The sequence below is a fragment of the Ambystoma mexicanum genome, chromosome 6p, assembly GCF_040938575.1.
Source record: "Ambystoma mexicanum isolate Mex_15411 chromosome 6p, UKY_AmexF1_1, whole genome shotgun sequence".
NCBI classification, from domain to species: Eukaryota; Metazoa; Chordata; class Amphibia; order Caudata; family Ambystomatidae; genus Ambystoma; species Ambystoma mexicanum.
The window spans coordinates 95,405,533-95,426,026 of NC_090935.1; the positions used below are offsets into that span (position 1 = coordinate 95,405,533).

Below are 20,494 nucleotides of genomic sequence, written 5' to 3' on the forward strand. Positions count from 1 at the left end.
CCCAAAAAGTTCTTATCAACCTGTTGCCTTTTTACTCCAGTTTCACCTACATTAGCACTTTGCAGACAACGTGCAATTAAAAGCTTTACAATGGACATTTAGCGTTCCAGCTCCCTGATTGCTGCCACTCTCATGATAGTCTGCAGCTATTAACCCCCTCACTGAATTCCTTTGTCACCATTAAACTTGTGCCTCAGACCGTTTTTTCCAGCTGTAGGCAAGGGGGCTCCCAGACAGCATGGCGAAATGGGCCCCCACAAGCTGCCCCGGAATGCAAGTCCGTCCCCAACTCTGTCTCTAGTCTGCAGGCAGGTACCTTCATTTCCACGTCTCCTCGCAGATCCAGGTGGAAGCATTGGAAGTCGTCCAGGACCTGCTTTGTGGTGTCCGACAAGTGGATCTTCAGAGCTGTTCCAGGGGCAATGCGAAAGAATGTTAGAGAGAGGAATGTGAAACACAGAAAAGAACATTAAAGACACATACAGACAAGGTGCACCCAACAAAAGTACACTGTTCAGTTTAGCTTCTTTATTTGTACTACGCACCAAACCCTCAGTTAACTGGGTGCTTAAAGCTTATACAAAGAGTTACAGACAGTTTAGACAGCAACAGACAAAAAAAACAACAGCAGAGATAAGTGCAGGTCGACCATGGTTACATGGGGGTCGAAGATGGGAGAATCAGTTACACTGCCAAGCAGTTAATGTTACAACAAGAATACGAGTACACAGGTGGGGGTAGCTGATCATTCCTGTTTCTTATCGAAGAGCCAACTCTTTACTTTGGCTCTGAAGGTCCAGAAGGAAGGTTCTGTTCTGCGGCTAAGGGGTAGGGCATTCCGCTGTTTGGCAGCTAGCACAAGGAAGCTTGCTCCCCCTGCTCCTTTTAGCAGAAATCTAGGAACAGCCAGGCAGTGTGAGTAAATGGCTCTGGTTGGTCTAGTAGGTTGGCGTTTGTTGAATTTATCTGCCAGGTATTTGGGGGCGGTATTTGAGAGGCACTTGTGGGTGATGACGAGCAATTCTATCCCGTACCGGTAGCCAGTGGGCACTTGCCTGTAACTAGTGATGTGCGTAGATCTCGGTTTACTTAATGCTGCTCTTAAGGCATTCTTTTGAAGGACCTGGACTTTTGGAGGTTCCTTTCGGAAGTGGTTTGAGGCTTTTAATAATCTTTTCCACTTCGTTAGCCGAGACCGCTGAGAAGGAAAAGGGCAGGCAATCTGGGCTGCTGATAGGTGGGAGGGAGGTGGGATTGGCGTTCTTGACCAGGCTGTTCTTTTGTTCCTCCATTTTGGATTGGAGCATAGCAATGTTGTCTGCAAGAGCTTTCTGTATATTAGCACACCAAACTGCGTCTTTTACACAGGTTTCCGATGGAGGTGCTGGGGACTCAAGTCCCCTAAGAATACTGAAGAGCTCTTTCGTCTTGGATTTGGCATTGATGATACAGTTGTCATAGGTTTCCTTTTTAGCGTTGAGGATAGCAGATTTATAGGAGGCGGCTGCTGCGGTGAATAGCGCCTTGCTAGTAGGGTTAGGTGATTTCCTCTAAATTAATTCTGCTGCTCTTTGGGGGTTCTGGATGATTTTTAGTTCAGACGTAAACCATTTGTTAATGTGGGCAATTAGTTGGGCTTTGGCTAATTTAATGGGGTCAATGCTGTTCACAGAGGCCACCAGAGTATTATTGTAGAGGTCTAGCTTGTTTGAGTCCAAGTCCTTGAAGTTGGCTGGGTCTAGGACGTTCTGGATCAGAGGGCGTAGGTTTCACAGATGTGAACATCTGGAACCGGTGTAAATTAAGCACAGTGTAATCTAATCAAATGTTTCTGTAGCTCTGCAGATCGGTTGCAATGATTGTTTACAAATGTATACCTAAAGATGTTTTACCCCTCACAGTTTTCATATCTGTAGTTGTCTGGCATAAAAAGGAGCCAGATAGGTGAACCAGTCCTTATGCTCACTAACACGGACTCCCTCTGTTTTCCTTTTGTTTTTAACCTGTATTTGAGTGGTGGGGGTGCGGTGGCAGAAGGGCTGATAATGGTGTCATCAGCCTTTACCCATAACTCATAGGTGGGGCGGTAACACCCGTTAGAGGGCTCCTCCTCGGGTTTGGGTCTATTTCACCTAAAACATTTGATCTAATCTCATTTGATCAAATTTATTTGACCTTTTTGTCGGTCTACGATGAGGGGGGGGAGACTCCCCGCAACACCCTCCCACTTCCCCTCAACGTAACCTATACCCTTACCAACCCCATATATATATTTAATTACATTTGACCGAAAATAAGGTCAAAAGAATTCAATCAAATGTTTTTAGGTCAATTATGATAATACCCCTCCTTGGACTGTAATGACACAGTATTGTCCTTTTCTGCATATTTGAAATGTACAGCCTTCTGCCTCCTGCGTTCGACTGACCTGTGCACATCAAAAACCAACACAATAAAAACAGGGCTATCCAACCACCACTCCAGACTCTCTCCCTGTATGTGCCAGCAAACCAAATCACCCCTGCCCGTGACTGGGCAGGAAGAATCACACACAGGATTACCCGTCCCCCCACCCAGCCACCCCTCAGGATCCGAAATATACAGGGGTTAATGTGAGGCAGGAGGGGTCACCTGGTCTAGCCAATACACCTCATGCATTCAACGTTCATTTCTAATGCTGTAATAATGCCCCGCTCTAATGCTGTAATAATGACCAGGTTTTAATGCTGTAATAATGCCCAGGCTTTAATGCTGTAATAATGCTCAGATCTAATGCTGTAATAATGCCCAGCGAGGGGAATGCATTTTAATGCAATAATTTAGATTCTAATTTCAAAATAGATAAAAACATCTTGCATGGCACAATGTCCACCAGTTCCCCCCAAATATGTAGCAGTTTAATTAGAGTTAAAAAAGAGCCAGACCTAGAATATTTTCGGCTATCAGATTTTTCCCAAGTGGCTCGAAATGATTCTGATCAAAATGATTACTGGGAAGGTATAAGCGTTTCCAGAAAAAACTGTGGGATGGACTGCGCTACCTATGAGCATAAGGCAGGGCATTTTGAGCACCCCACAACCTGGCGTCATCACGAGTTGGGCTCTATCCCGGCTGTAATACCGCCCGACTGTAAAAGCCTTAGCACCCACCAGTCCAGTAGTATTACCGCCGGATTACGCGTTGGGCGTTAACGGTAAATCCCCATTCCCCATTGGGTCCATGGGATCCAATGGGGCATTTCCAGCGCTAATACTGCGGGCTAATACAGCCAGCGGCAATACCGCCGAAAACAGGACGCTAAATGGGATTGTCACCTCCGGAAAAAAGCTGGAGGTAAAACAGCCCATTTAGAGCCCAACTCGTGATAGGTCCAGCCCTTGAATGTAACGGTAATACCGTTACCGCCGCATTTAAGGGCTACAGCCCAACTCGTGATGAAGCCCACAACAGCCTGTAGAATTCTGCAGAGTGCCAGGTGTGCACGCAGGGCAGTTTCTAGACAGTATGGTGCCCAGGGCAAACAGCTAAAGTGCACCCTCTTACCAGCTTGTGCACAGCGCATGTAATCTCTCCTCCACGGCATACCCAACATCTGTGTGCCCCTCTTGCCGCAGACATATCATAGCAGAAGGTATAGCTTCCACAGCTATGGGCTCAATGCCCTGGGGCTGGCCAAAAGGCATGATGGCTCCTCGCCCAGTTAAAGTTCTTGCCCCAGCCACCTCTACCCACCAAACACTGCAGTATATTGATCACATCACCCATACATCTCAATCTTTTTTGAGCCACCCAAGTGGAAGACATCAGATTTAGTAGAGAGAGCCTGTTGAAATCTATGGATGGTATTGGCCTAGCTGTGTTTATGAACTGGCTCCCTGGGGGGGAGGGGGGGGCGACACACGCCAACGCCATGTGAGCTGCGAGGTATGACTCCCCATTCTGTTCGGAAAGGGTGATACCTCTCATGTGACGATGCCGTGAGCGAGACAAGGCACGCACCAGCCTGTGGCGCACATCCCACACACGATGTGCGAGAATAGTGCAGACCTTATAGCTGTGTCAGAACAGGGTCTTCTGGAGTGCAGGCTGGTGTAGGCTTCAGCTGCTAGCCAGACACATGGTGATTGCAATATGTTTTCAGGAAGTCTTGGGAAGCGACCTAATTCCCAATACCAGTAATTGTCAGATAGGGCTGAGTTCTGGCACTTCCCCGGCCCACCACCACCACCACCACCACCACCAGCAAGTAGGCAACATGCAACCTGTGCTATGGAGTAGGAGGCCCCCAAGATCCAGGAAGAGATGAGAGCAGTCCTTCCCTCACTGTGTGCACCCCAACCTCTCCTGATCCCCCTCTACTGCAAGTTCCTACTCTTTCCCTCTTACACCATTGCTTTATTGTTATCATTATTATTATGTATTTGTTGTTTTTAGTTCAAAGAACAATACAAACATTATCTTATAAAGCATGCAAGGCTACGTAAAAAATAAGATCAACATCATTCATTCAATATATTATCATTTACATTGACATTTTCTGGAGATATTGCTCAATATGCATTCATTTATATATTCTGTTTTCAATTCCATTCTGTATTCCTTTTGTTTTTTTATCAATCCCCTGCTCTCGTTTGATCTTCTACCCCCACCCTCTTGCTGTTTTTTTCTCATTTCATACTTGAGTTGCTCTCTTCCTCGTTAATTGCCTTTTGCTTTCCATGCAATGTTCACTTTCTTCCTTTCCCCCCCTCTTCTCTTTCATTCTGGCATGCTTGCACATGTTCTTTCTGTGTTTTCTCCTTTCATTCCTGGGTTCCTGTTCTTTGCCCTTTCCCACCACTAACCCCACCCTTGATCTTTCTCACTCCTCCCGGGTGGGTGAGGGGAGATCTTGAGGTGCTGGAAGGGGCTGCCCTGCACCTCAAGTTCCCCCCTCACCCACACTGCCTCTCTCTTTAATTTGACTTGGATTCAGCTTTTGTCAATGGAGTCACTTTGCTGGAAATGTTGGATTAACCCGATGAAACAGTTGGTCCCTCACTATCTGTCCCTGATGCGGGGAGACCGATACACACCTGCCCCTGCAGCGCCCCTGCCCCCACTCTGAGTCCCCGGGACGCCGCCCACTTCGCCCGCCCCTAGAAACGGGCCTGTGTGCAAGACTGGCCACAAATAAATGCAGCCAATCTGCTTTATCACAGTAAGGGATGGTATGACTTGTATTCCACAGTTGTGACATCACAGCAGCGCAGTACGACTTCACACGACTGTCATTGTCACCTAGAATCTGCAGACCAGGTCATTGGCTGTCGGTCCTAATAGGCTGATATCCCACAAAATGCAGGTGGCGCGGCACCGCATAATAATGTCTCGAGCCTCTGAGCTGGCTGGAGCCTTTTTAGTTCTGCTATTATAAGCCACAATTATGGCAAAGGAATACAGCCAAATGGCATATGAGGAAGGCCACAAAGCTCACAGGTATTGTTTGGTTATTTACCCACCCATGGACATTTTCACACACTTCATGCCCTTCCCAACCCAAAACACATCCTCCTAGGATCTCTTTGGGCTAGCTTTATCAATCCTCACCATCAAACGTTGTGCTGGAAGTGCCTGCCAGCTTTTCTACCAAAGTAGTCGTGTGACTTGTGAGGGTTAATTACCTAATTTCAGCTGTCAAGGCGCTACTGGTGTAATAAAAATGTCTTAACCAGGTCTGCCTTCAGTTACTCCACTTATAAGCACTGTGCAAAGCCAATAGTTTTGTCTTGTGTATAAGTATTAGGCATTTGCCAGGCACTGCTATTAGATGCCCAGGTACTCGCACCATTTTTACAGCTGCTACCATCGATGGTCAGTTAATACCACTATGGCAGTGAGAGGCCCTTTCCCATGCCCACAGGAAAGCCAAAACTCTTGGCAGTACCAATGCTTGTTTTTCTCTCGTGTGGCGTTGATATATATTTGGGCAAATGCCATGTTATTCTGGCCCTTACCTTCACCGTTGGACTCCATCCGCGAGGCAGTGTTCACGGTATCTCCGAATAGGCAGTATCGGGGCATTTTAAGGCCCACCACCCCGGCGCACACTGGGCCTGAATTGAAGAACAAAGGAAGGCTTGTCAAGAGGAGTCAAAGAGTGAAGATTGCGTAGTAGCACAGGACAATCCCGACTATAACAGCAGACATAGCGCATAGAGATCCCAGAGCACCCATGAACCTGCACCAGGTCATGTCTGAGGCAATATCACAAAGATAGGGCAAAGACCCAGGACGCCCTGAAGCACAGGATCTGGCAGAGATAACATATATGACACAGGTGCCTGGTGAACACATAAGGCATGGCACGAGCACAGGGCATTGTGCAGGCAATGGACTTGCTGTCAACACAGGACAAGGTGCAAACAGACTCCCTGCCACAGACTTAGAACATGTCGCGGAACCACAAGATATACAATGCACTACAGATATACAGTATGGTGGATATTCTGCACACTTGAAACACTTGTGTATAGGCGCGTTACAAATGCCATATCATATCATATCATATCATATCACACAGAAAATGGCAAAGACCTCAGGTCGGTCACAGTGCATCAAATGGCATAGACACAGCCTAGGCTACTCTAGATCAGGGACCTGAGATGCAGTCAGCCACACAGTATGGCACAGAGAAAGGACTTGAAACAGACTGGGGTCCTGGCACAGAGGCAGGTAAGGTCTCAGACACAGGAACATAATATGGCACCAACACAGGATGTGACAAACAGCTGAGATGTAACACAGACATAGGATATGGCACACTGCAACACAGGACATACCATACTTTAGCGGGGTTCCGAAAACAGGACACTGTAGCGCATACTATAACACACTGTAGTGAAAGACACCAAGCACTGCAGCAAGGGAGATGCTAGGGTGGGCCTGATTCATGGAACCTTTAGCACAGTGCAAAGAGACTTTGCACTGCCAACAAACACCCTGATTCAGAGAGAGGTGCAAAGTGCAGTCACACTTTGCACCGGCAATGGCCTAATGTGGCATGTGGTATGGCACATCCTACATGGGGCACAGCATACAGCAGCACATGGTATGGCTCACTCTAGCCCAGAGTACACTGGTGTGCATATTGTACAGCAAAATGCCATCAGGGCTATGGCATACTATAGCACACAGTGTGACACACAGTAGCACATGTTATGATGCACTGTGGCAGAGATTATGCCACAGTGTAGCACTTGGTGCGAGGGTGGAGCCCAGGTTATGGCATAGTGTAGCACAGGGCATGACACATTGTAGCACAGCATACAGCACACTGTGGAAAATGTTAAGACACATTGTAGCTGGGGTTATTGTGGGGTGCATTCAACGGCCCCAATCCGAAGTCCCTTTCTCATTAACAGCAGGATTTGAGACACTGAACCAAAAAGAGCCTGTCCTGTGTTTTATATCAAGTACAATTGAAGTGCCATGTGTAAAAGGGGACTACCTGTCGTTTCCAAAGGAAAAGCAGCATTTTAATTAACAAAAGAAGCGAAAATCAAAGGCCCTTTCACATGAAAAATAAGATTTTTTTAACAGTTACACAAAAACGTCTGGCACAGGTGTGTGCAAATAAAAGCAGTTTCAATGTGAAAATGTATCACTGCTAACAGAAAAATCTATATTATGTTTCACCGACAAAACTCCAGTGACATTTGAAAAGCCACTTTGTTTTCATGGAAAAAATGTCAACCCAAGACAAACCCTTTTGCTGGCAGTGGGACACTGCACAAAGAAATCTCTCACTGCCAGTCTGGATGTTACATCTCTCATCTAATTACCAACTGCAAGGAAGTGTCCTGAATTCAGTGTTCTCCAGACATGCTGGCTCTAAAGACATTGACTGTAGGAAAAGTTCCCTTTGGCTGGAGCATATGTGAAAATGGGAATAACAACTTCAAAGAGCAAGCTTCCAACACAAAGAGACTAATATAAAAATTAAAAAAAATCTCTGGGTACAGGCTGACCCATTGAAAACAAAGATTCATTGACAAATCATTTAAAAGGACTATTATCATTTAGGCCTTTTTCCAGTAATCATAAGGTGGATTTTTTCATTTATGTACCATTTTTTAGGTAAATTCCAGATGATTTTGGAGATTTAAAATTCATCCCCCTGTGACTCAGGAAACTGTAATGACTATCTAAGATGTGCTTCTGGCCGATCTGAACATGTTGCAAATGTGAGATTTGGTGAGCGGTGGAAAATAAAGTAAGGAGTATGGGAAATAACTTACATTTTCATAACTGTTATGCTTTTTTATGTAAATGGTAGAAATATGCCACATGGCAGCGTTACATGGTATGGACCTGGTGGTCAGATTATCTTAGTCCATGTGTTTAGCTGAATCAGAAAATATGTATATTATGGCAGTTGCTAGTAAAATTATGAAGTTGTGATACATAACTAGATTTTGCCAAAAATTTGGAAAGGAGAACAAATGGAATTGCCATACGTTGCACCATACCCCTAAACCAATCCTGACTTGGAGGCTGGGTTTGGGAGGAGAGAGAAGGGTAACCGTGCAATCCTAGTTGCAGGAATTATAGCAGGGTGCTACCCCTCAATTGTAAAATTGATGGTGTCATTGCTGCTTTATAAGGTGGACTGCACTAGGAGAGAGGAGACACAGAAAAGAGACAATCAGGAAGGCTGCTGAAACCTACCATCTGGCAGCTGTAAGGAAACACCAGAGAAGATTGCTGCAAGTGCATCTGGTTGGAGCTGTCTATTTCTAGGAACAACTCAAAGCTGACTGGGTCCTATGGTGGAGAGCAGGAGGCCACCTTTGAGAATGGAGTGGACAGATCCATGTTCTATTTTTCCAGTGTCCTGAGATGCAGCTGGCTTTCCTGAACAGTAAACAGAGGCCTTCTATGTAAGTAGAACTGAGCCCTGTGATACTAAAAGGTGGAGGAGTCTGCTTGCCTTAAATCCTTTCCCTTTATAGTGGGCGGGGGCAGGGAGCAAACTGTGTAGATCCTTAGCCCATTTAACTAAAATATTAATGTCATTAATTCCCCATTTGGCAGAACACTATGGGGTGAATTTGTCAAAATTCGAAATGAACAAAGCTCACTTCCCAGTGTGCGCTGAAAACTATGTCCTATAGCTGAATTGGGTAATTCTTGTTATCCAGCTGACCCCGACTTCTATAAGGAAGAGGAGTGTCTTTGTTCTTAAATCAGTCCAACCTTTTTATCCATATTCCCCAACACTGGCCTTTCAGTGGAGGGGAGTCTGAAACCCAAAAATCCCCAAATCATTCAAATTTTTTTGTTGGACTTCCCCAACACAGACCAAAGTAGGGTGGGGGGGCTGAACAACAAACTGCTAAATCACCCTGTGTTTATTTTAAACCAAAATTGTGGGTGAAATCATAATTGCCATATGTATTTGTACCAATCTTGAAATCCTACTGCCTTTTAAGCCTGCAGGGAAATCAAAATTACACAACACTATATGATAATTTCTTTCGTATTGATCAGTTTAATTATTTCTTCAAGCGAAATTTGCAGAAAGTGAAAAATTGTGATAGGGTTCCTTTTAACTCGCTGTTGTGATTTAGTTATGCTGAGAGAAGTTGATTGTGTTGTGCCACGGATAAAGTGGTGTATGACATTTTCGTCCCAATTTCTATTACTTTTAATTTAAATAAATACCAATATATTTCCCGTACACCGGCCTCTTTCGTGGCTTATTGGTAGCTCGGGGGGAGGGATCCAAGGGGCATGATATGAATCTGAAGTAGGGCTGAAGAAAAGAATCTGTTAGTTTGTTGCGTGACACCTTGAGGAGGGAGGAAAGGAACTCCCTGTGTTGAGGGTGGGCTCTCAATAAACTGTTACATTATGATATATTGCACCAAACAACATATAACATAGTTGTGGCACATGATGCAGTGTGCTAATGAGCAGCGCTGCTGGGTGTTTCTGTACATGGCTGACGTGGAGCTCTCCTCCAGACTAACCTGTATGGATTCCTATCCTCAGCCAGAGTTGTGTGTTGGGCCGATGCCGGATTTTGAATGTTTTTACTGCCTCCAATAAAGCCAAAGACATCCTGGCGATCTCGCGAGCATGAAGCTTTCCATTCCGCACCGGCAACCCGGACACCACCATGTAGGCATCACCAATTGTCTCCACCTGTGAGAAGACATCAGCACCATGTTAGAAATGAAGCCAAATAGAAGAATTTGCTATGGTCCCCTATGAGTTCCAAACACAACCAGGGTGACCTGAGGGCTTCGCTACTCAATGCCATCCAGCTGCAAATGGTTTGATTACTTACTGTTAATCTTCATGACTCTTGGTGTTACTCTTCTTCGTCACAGTATTTATAGTACTTCCTCTTGAAGAGCTCTGCCTTTCCAGAGTAGGTACTAGAATGAGGAATAGTGACGTGAAGATGATCAGGGATGTCATTTCACCAAAATGCATGGGGTAGCAGAAGTGACATCACACTACCCTCGAGCTCTAGTGCCATCACAAGAAGTGAGGTCCTTTGACCCAACCCCCAAGTGACATCATGGGAAGTGATGGCATACAACCTTTCACCCCTTGACAAAACAGGAAGTGGCATCACATATTGTTCTGCAGTACACAAAGTAAAATATGGATGCAATATCACTGTAATATGATATACATTTCATATAATACAAAAATAATCAGGATGGAGAGATCCAACAAGAAACAAAGTGATTCTGTGTACGTGTATTTATTTTGCTTTAACACAGAAGGTTTTGGATGACTTGGCAATTTACTGAGACTTAAACTGGTCCAAGGCATGGTTTACACTTGGTGCACACAACAATATTTACATATAACATACATGATACAACTGTACCATCCCCCCTCGTGTATGTTGTATGTAAATATTGTTGTGTGCACCATGTGTAAACCATGCCGTGGACCAGTTTAAGTCTCAGGCGCATGTTTCCCTGCATAGTAGGGTTTTCCTACCTCATCCATTTTGGGAAATGTGCATTGTAATGAAGTTTTGACCTCAATAACCTCAGAGGTCGACACTCATCCGTGTTACCACTATCCACAACCAGCCTTGTCCGTTTGTACTTCCTCAACTTTCGTGCTTATCGAAAGGATTGTAAAGTAAATTGTCAAGTCATCTAAAACCTTCTGTGTTAATGCAAAATAAACACACGTACACAGAATCACTTTGTTTCTTGTTGGATCTCTCCATCCTGATTATTTTTGTATTATACGTTTACCCACCTGGGTGGATCAGGACTCCGCCAGGTGCCCTATATTTTTTACCTGATATACATTTCATACAAGAATGGATCACCATATTTGGGGCCTGATTACGAGTTGGGCGTTAGCCCTTAAATGCAGCGTTAACGGTGCTACTGTCGCATTTAAGGGCTGCCCCTATCACAAGTCTGGCTTGTGATAGGGGTAGCCCTATCACAGTGTGTTTACCCCCAGCTCAGAGCTGGGGGTAAACACACTGAGAAAATTCCCTTTTTTGGCACAGTTACAGCTGGAGGTATTAACGCACAGTAATTGCGCCGAAAATTCCCCATTGGGTTGAATGGACCCAGTGGGGAATGGGGACTTACAGTTAGCACTCAACCGTGATCCAACGGTAATACCGCCAGACAGGTGGGTGCTAACTTTATAAAAGTACCACCAAACTCGTGATCAGGCCCTAAGTGTTAATATCAGTGTGCATAGCCCCATCTTACAAAATTACTGATAAAATGACTGTGAATGTAAGCAGACGCCCAACAAACTATTGTACATCACTCGGGCTAAACTGTAAAAAGACAGAGCGTCTTGAAGAGGCCTAAACCCCAAGGCGCAGACATCCAGTGCCTGCCAAGTGTCTGGCCGCAGACTGGAAACAGCCACTGACCAACACAAGTCCAACCAGAAGACAATCAGAGGCTGTACCACTTCATGCTTTTACATTTGAACAATACGTGCTGGGATTTTCTTGTCAAAAGTGCATTTTGAAACATTGCACAGCAACCCACTCCCGCCAGTCACCCAGTGCATGACTATACCCCAACCATTTTCACCACGGGCACCCCACCATCCACTGAGTCGCTAAGATCCCTTCATCAACAGCTTTAAATGTATGAAATACACTCCGTCCCCCAACAACTTACACTTCCAATGCCTTGCACCAACACCTTCATGTTTCCACAGTGCCATCCTCCAGCAACTTAAGTCTCCAGCATTCTCCAACACCATCAACCACAAGCAAACTAGCAAATTAAGTCTCCAGCATTCTCCAACACCATCAACCTCAAGCAAACTAGCAACCTACGTCTCCAGCATTCTCCAACACCATCAACTAAAAGCAAACTAGCAACCTAGGTCTCCAGCATTCTCCAACACCATCAACTAAAAGCAAACTAGCAACCTACGTCTCCAGCATTCTCCAACACCAACAACCACAAGCAAACTAGCAGCCTAAGTCTCCAGCATTCTCCAACACCAACAACCTCAAGCAAACTAGCAACTTAAGTCTCCAGCATTCTCCAACACCATCAACCTCAAGTAAACTCGCAACTTAAGTCTCCAGCATTCTCCAACACCATCAACCACAAGCAAACTAGCAACTTAAGTCTCCAGCATTCTCCAACACCATCAACCACAAGCAAACTAGCAACTTAAGTCTCCAGCACCCTCCTTCAGCACCCCAACAGCATGAGTCTCAATTACCCTCCTTAAACATCTTATATCTTCATTCAATGCATTTCAACTCTCTTACCACACATTACGTCTCAAATAGTACAACATCTTAAGTCTCCAGTACCCGCCTCCATAACACTGAGCCTCAAGCACACAGCTCAAACCCACAGCTTTGCCAGTGGTTATGAATAATTTAAAACCTTAAAGCCATCACCTTTCTGTTTCACTTATTTGGTAATTAACCCACTGTTTTTTGTTAGATGGAAGATAGAGGGGACGGGTGTGTTGCAGGTTACAGTAATTGCAGTTTTTTAAAATTTATTTTAAAATGTAAACAGCAGCAGCACCATGGCACCACCCATAGAAAAGGCCCACTTCATTATTTTCTTTTGTCCTTTATATGTTGCTTTATGCCAGCCTCGTCCAGCTTCTAAGCACTGGAACAGGAGCGGAACCCATGAAACACTGCATCCTCTTGTTCCCAAAGCGAGTGCGCTGCCCCAGAGCTATCCTTTCAGACATATATTGTTTTTGCTTGAGGAAGCAACAGATGGTTTTCTTCAAAGGCAGAGGGCGACTTCAATGAAATTAATTATCTCACCTTGCGTCCATCTGCAGTGTGCGTGGGATGCAGGTCTGGCACATCTGGGTCAGGCACACAGTGCCCAAGCAGAACTGGTGGCAGAGGCCACTGGAGCACCTCCCTCTCACCACTTGCCCAGTGGCTCGCAGGATGTGCAAAGCAGACAATGAGAAATAATGGTGAGATTTGCATTCATGCTGTGCTGTCATTGAGTACTGCAGGCTGTTCCACCCATTCCCAGCTAGCTAAACCTGGCCCCCATGCCCTTCCTGTTGCTACAGTACTGGGTGTGAGCTGCACAGACAGCCCCGCCTCTGAACCCAACCATTCAGGCCTTCTTCAAGAATGGACTGCCAACCTGTTAGTGATGGCCGCTTCATGGTTTTGCCTGCACCTCTGTTATTTCTCTGGCTAACGAGATCCGGATTCCAGGTGAAAAAAGCTGTGGCACATTTAGCTGCATTTACAACCGCCTTTTTCAGGCGCAACACAGATATCTGCTCTTGGCACTGCCTCTTTGTCCTGCGGCCCAAGGATTGTAAAAGATGTCCCTGAAGATGTTGTTAGGAATGTTGTCTCCAATAACCGACTGAAGCAGGGGCCTGCCACCTGTGGCTCTCCAAGTGCTTTGGACTACGACTCCCATGATCCCCTGCCCTTGACTGGTCTGACTGCGGATGATGGGAGTTGTAGTCCAAAAGATCCAGCGAGCTAATGGTTGCAGACCTCTGTACTACTGCATGCTAGTAACCCCTACAAATATACAGCACTCCATGGCTTCCCGAAGCTAGGCTTGTGATCATTAAACAACAAAAGTAAAATAAATGGCTTGAATTGAGAGCTCTCCTCAAGGGTAGCAATGGATCATGGGTGCCAGGGACTTCCGTAGCCAAGGCATGAGAGTTGCGAAGGACCTCTCGGAGCAACAAGATTTCGAAATAATGGGATCATTGCTCTCAAAAGCTCCCCGCTCTTCACTGCATGAGCACCACCAACAACCTTTAGTTGTATAACCAGCTAGGCTCATGCCAGTGGCCTTTTAGGTGAGGCATAAAAACATTGGAAAGCAGAGTGGAGTTGACAGGATTGGTCCGATCCAATCACATTTTCAGGAACCAAACACCCGACACGCAGCAACATGTACAACTCTGAAACTGAAAGGACCCATGCCCCACTGGTCCCTGTGCCTGCCCACTTTACTCGCCCTTTTCCTTAATAAGCCATCATCTGATATGAGACTATAACGTGTACTCTATGATGGATCCTACGCCTTTTATGGTTAGGGTACATGATGAACAAGGTTTTACTGAGCAAGTCTCCTTTCATAGTACCCCCCAACCCCGGCAGTTGGTAACTGGATGTCTCCAACATACTGTCTTTATCATGTTGTGTAAGGTAGAGGATGACGGATATGGATTGTGGGCCATTCATTTCTTTGTTCATTCGTTCGTTCGTTCGTTCATTCGTTCGGAGAATGGAGCAAAGGGTCCAGGAGTTCACCGATTGTTATCCGACATGACAGGCGTCGACATACACTGGATTTGTGCAGGGGGTTTGCAGGTGTGCCAGGTGCACTCGCTGATGGAGTCACAGAAAGGAAAGTTGGGGATTTTATACGTGGGGGTAGGGCTAGGGAGAAGGGACCTGGTGGAATGTTTGTTATCCCTCTTCTCGTGGTTTGGACTTTTTTTGCCCAGGGGCTTTATTCACCTGGTCTCAGATCATTCCAACATTGGGCTGGATGTGTCCAGGTTCCGGCTCGCCCATGGAACATTTCAGCTCGGAAACTAAACGAGCTCGCCGGGGCGCCTACAGACCGTGAAGAATGGCCTGTTGAGGGGCCCTGGAACATGTCACCAAGACAGGTACACTTATCCCAAATGGGTTCTGAACTCTTGTTTATTTATTTCATTGGTATGGCGCACATACAACCCAGAGGCATTGAGGCGCTGTTTCAAGAACACGTCAATTGGAAAGTCTAAGATGTACTGTATTGTAGTTGCTGTGCAGCACTGCAGGGCACGTATAGGTACATTTACAGAGGTAGATAAAGTTTCATTACTACAGTGTGATGGTCCTACAAGTTTATTATACAGTGCAGTGGAGTAGTGGGGGAGTAGGCCTGATGAGCAGGTGGGGTGGGCAGGAGTGGTTGCAGGTAATGAGGGGTAAAGAATAGCTGAGTTATGAGCGCTTTGCGAAAGACCTAGTAGGATTTCTCAGCTCTCAAGGTACGGGGGAGGTCATTCCAAAGTTTGGCGGCAGTGTAGGGGAAGCTAGAAACTCCGGCACCAACAGACCATCTGTGTAAGGGGCCCTGGTGGGCCTGGTGGAGTGTCTTTGGTTGAGTTATGGGGGAGCTATCTTTGAGATCACTTGTGGTCAGTGGAGAGTGTTTTGAAAGTGATGTGCTCCTGACGGGGAGCTAGTTTGCTTCTCTTCAGGCTTTGGAGATGTGTTCTCTTTTCGGGACATTGGGGGCTGGTCTGAGAGCATTGTTTTGTATGACTTGCACTTTATGGATACTTCCAGCGGTAGTGCCTGTGAATAAGACATTGCATTAGTCCATTTCTGAGTCAATAATTGCGCGGGCAATGGTGAGGCAGTAGTTTTTTGAGAGAAAGGGTCTTGTAGCATTGAGGACGTTGGTGGCGTAAGCTGCCAAGGAGGCAATGGCACTTACTTGTCTAGTCATACTTAGTGAGGTGTCAAAATAGACTCTTAGGGCCGAATTCTCAACTGCGTGGTAATTGCCGAAAATGTCGTAGAAAGGGCAAAGAACATTTTCGGTAATTACACCCTATTCTGAAGATGGCGCAATATTCCGAAATCGGAATCATTGCACCACTTTAGGAATATGGGTGCCGGTTGCTAGGAAGGAATGAAAACCGCCCTAGCAACCGGCACTCTTGTTAATCATGCCTTTGCATTGTTATTCTTGTGGCACTCCTCCAATATTGCAATCGCTCGAAATTGGCGCTGAACTACACCACACAATTGGTGCCGTACAGAGTAGTGCCACAAGAAGCAGTTCTTTTTGTGTGTGAGGTGGGTGAGAAATTCATACTTGCCAACATTATATGTGACCAAAAAGATGTAGGATTTTACACGTTTCAAAAATAATGCTGACATTACAGGAAAATACAAAACATACATTGTTAGCACCACTGGAGGAATGTTTAAAATGTATGCTTCAAGTTAACCCCCAATTCAATTACCTAACTTCACAGTATATAATCATGTAGAGCTGGTATGCAACGTTTGCCACTGCTATGTGGCAGCAGCCTGGGAGTACATACTTATTCCAGATGCTGTGCTATGGTGGTACGCTCTAAAAACTGGCAGACTACCACAGCCGTCACTCCATTGGCAGGGCTCCAGGCAGCACGTGCTTTTGTTTCGATTGTCGGCAGCAGTTTCGTTAAACAACGATTTCCTCGTTATTTAGCGAAACTGCTGCCGAGATCTTCCAAAGGAAACAGGCGGACATTAAAGAAAGCACTGTCGTGCTTTCTGATGACACCCATGCCCACTTCAGAATAGCAGTGGTGCCTGGGCGTCCCGAAATGGCGCAGTGAATCGTGCTATTTAGCACGTTCACTGCGCCATGTTGAGAATCGGGCCCCTAGTGTCATTACAAAGGTAGAGATGGGGATTGTGCAGTTGCAGAACCTTTTGCCCATTATGAGAACAGTGGTTCATGTGGGGGGTGTCACGGACCACACACAGAACAGGCATAGCACAGGCAGCTGCAGTGCCAGCTTCCCTCACACACAAGGCACAGGTAGACGCAGTGCCAGCTTCCCTCACACACAGAACATGCATAGCATTGACAGTTGCAGTGCCGCCTTCCCTCACACACAGAACAGGGGCAGCACAGGCAGCACACTGAACAGACATAGCACAGGCAGCTGCAGTGCCAGCTTCCCTCACACACATGGCACAGGTAGACGCAGTGCCAGCTTCCCTCACACACAGAACATGCATAGCATTGACAGCTGCAGTGCCGCCTTCCCTCACACACAGAACAGGCAGCACACTGAACAGGCATAGCACAGGCAGCTGCAGTACTAGCGTCCCTCACACACAGAACAGGGACAGCGCGTGCAGCTTCACTGCCAGCTTCCCTCACACACAGAACAGGGGCAGCACCGGCAGCTGCAGTGCCAGCTTCCCTCACACACAGAACAGGGACAGCACATGCAGCCGCAGTGCCAGCTTCCCTCAAACACAGAACAGACATGGCACAGGCAGCTGCAGTGCAAGCTTCCATCACACAGAACAGGGTCTGCACAGGTAGCTGCAGTGCACAGCTGCCCTCAGGCACAGAACAAGCATAGCACAGTCAGCCGCATTGCAAGCTTCCCCCAGACAGAGAACAGGCATAGACATAGGCAGCCGCAGTGCACGCTTCCTTCACACACAGAACAGTGACAGCACAGGCAGCCGCAGTGTCAGCTTCCTTCACACACAGAACAGGGACAGCACAGGCAGCTGCAGTGCCAACTACCCTCACACACATAACAGGGACAGCACATGCAGCCGCAGTGCCAGCTTCCCTCACACACAGAACAGGGACAGCACATGCAGCCTCAGTGCCAGCTTCCCTCACACACAGAACAGGGAGAGCACATGCAGCTGCAGTGCCAGCTTCCCTCACACACAGAACAGGGACAGCACATGCAGCTGCAGTGCCAGCTACCCTCACACACAGAACAGGGACAGCACATGCAGCTGCAGTGCCAGCTTCCCTCACACACAGAACAGACATGGCACAGGCAGCTGCAGTGCAAGCTTCCATCACACAGCACAGGGTCTGCACAGGTAGCTGCAGTGCAAATCTGCCCTCAGACACAGAACAGGCATAGCACAGGCAGCTGCAGTGCAAGCTTCTCCCAGACACAGAACAGGCATAGCATAGGCAGCCGCAGTGCAAGCTTCCCCCAGACACAGAACAGGCATAGCATAGGCAGCCGCAGTGAATGCTTCCTTCACACACAGAACAGGGACAGCACAGGCAACCGCAGTGTCAGCTTCCCTCACACACAGAACAGGGACAGCACAGGCAGCCACAGTGCCAGCTTCCCTCACACACAGAACAGACATGGCACAGGCAGCCGCAGTGCCAGTTTCCCTCACACACAAAACAGGGACAGCACAGGCAGCTGCAGTGCCAGCTCCCCTCACACACAGAACAGGGACAACACATGCAGCCGCAGTGCCAGCTTCCCTCACACACAGAACAGGGGCAGCACATGCAACTGCAGTGCCAGCTTCCTTCACACACAGAACAGACATGGCATAGGTAGTTGCAGTGCCAGCTTCCCTCACACACAGAACAGGGGCAGCACATGCAGCTGCAGTGCCAGCTTCCCTCACACACAGAACAGGGGCAGCACATGCAGCCGCAGTGCCAGCTTTTCTCACACATAGAACAGACATGGCACAGGCAGCTGCAGTGCCAGCTTCCCTCACACACAGAACAGGGGCAGCACATGCAGCTGCAGTGCCAGCTTCCCTCACACACATAACAGGGACAGCACATGCAGCTGCAGTGCCAGCTTCCCTCACACACAGAACAGGGACAGCACATGCAGCTGCAGTGCCAGCTTCCCTCACGCACAGAACAGACATAGCACAGGCGGCTGCAGTGCCAGCTTCCCTCAGACACAGAACAGACATAGCACAGGCAGCTGCAGTGCCAGCTTTCCTCACACACAGAACAGAGAGCAGATGCAGCAGCAGTGCCAGCTTCCCTCACACACAGAACATGCATAGCACAGGCAGCTGCAGTGCCGCCTTCCCTCACACACAGAACAGGGGCAGCACAGGCAGCCGCAGGGCTAGCTTCCCTCACACACAGAACAGACATGGCACAGGTAGCTGCAGTGCAAAGCTGTCCTCAGACACAGAACGGGCATAGCACAGGCAGCTGCAGTGCAAAGCTACCCTCAGACACAGAACGGGCATAGCACAGGCAGCTACAGTGCAAGCTACCATCACAAAGCACAGGGTCTGCACAGGTAGTTGCAGTGCAAAGCTTCCCTCATACACAGAACATGAATAGCACAGGCAGCTGAAGTGCAAGCTTCCACTGCACAGTACAGGGTCAGCACAGGCAGCTGCAGTAAGAGAATTCCCTCAGACACAGAACAGGCATAGCATAGGCAGCTGCAGTGACAGCTTCCCACACACAGTACAGGAACAGCACAGGCAGCCGTAGTGTAAGCTTCCCTCACATATACTACTGGTACAACACAGGCTGTGGGATGTATTTACCCATGCATCCGAGCCCTACCTCAAAACTGTGCAGTACTGACATGAAAACATCATGATGCCCAGAGCTTCCCAGAAAATGCACAGGGAAATGCATGAAGAATAGGCTGCCACTCATTTTTGCCGATGTTATGGGCACAGAAGGACACTGCCTAAAACCACCATTGGACTACCCACACAGTAGTCTGAAACCATTGGGAGTGGCAATGCTGATTGCCAAAAGCAAACCCATAACTGTTGGGAATTCATTTTCTTAAATCCCAAAAAGGGGTGCAGTACCAGTACTCACCACTATCCAAAAGCCGGCATTTTAAAACCACCAGATTTTGTAGAAAACTGAATAAATGAACCCAAAGCAAGCCAAAGAAAGACTTACTGAGAGGTGGATCCAATGTAAAGTTATATTCTGAAGTGACTTGAAGGTGTATAACAAGACTGGCTGAGGTGGGGATTTCAGCAGTTTAAGTAAATTTGGACTGAAAGACACTACAAATCTAAATGTTTAAAAGAAATGAGTGACCTACTTTGAGTGTCACATAGGTTGCAATTGTTTAAATGTCATAGTTTTGAACTTAGAATCAGCATTCTAGCTGCATATGTAAAAAAATGTCTTGACTTAAACTGGGGAACAAAAAGTGACATTTTATCTGAAACTTGGCTTAAGGAACTGAATTCTGCCGGGCAACCACCCCATCAGGAGTGAAACTTGAGTCACAGCTGTGTTCCCAGGCCTAGCTGCCCTTTTGCTGCTCACACCAAAAGAGATATGACACTTCCCTGATTGAATTACCTGGGCTCTGCAGGAAATTGAACAAAGCCCTGTCCTGACTCAGGCAAATGTTTTATTGGCGGGAGTCGTAAATGGAGCTTCCTCTTGGCAGAAGCTGGGAGGGGCAGGGTCTCTGAGCTTGCCAGAAACTGGAAAGACTGGTT

At 47.0% G+C, this 20,494-nt stretch overlaps 1 protein-coding gene across 1 annotated transcript in view; it reads right to left on the minus strand.

The window, feature by feature from the left end:
- NPR2 (natriuretic peptide receptor 2) overlaps positions 1-20,494 on the minus strand; it is a 558,288-nt gene that overhangs the window by 17,659 nt on the left and 520,135 nt on the right. The window contains exons 19-21 of the mRNA XM_069626775.1: positions 10,014-10,188; positions 5,997-6,095; positions 317-408 (exon numbers count right to left, since the gene is read on the minus strand). Coding sequence (XP_069482876.1) covers positions 317-408; positions 5,997-6,095; positions 10,014-10,188 — 366 coding nt within the window. The remainder of the gene's footprint in view (positions 1-316; positions 409-5,996; positions 6,096-10,013; positions 10,189-20,494) is intronic.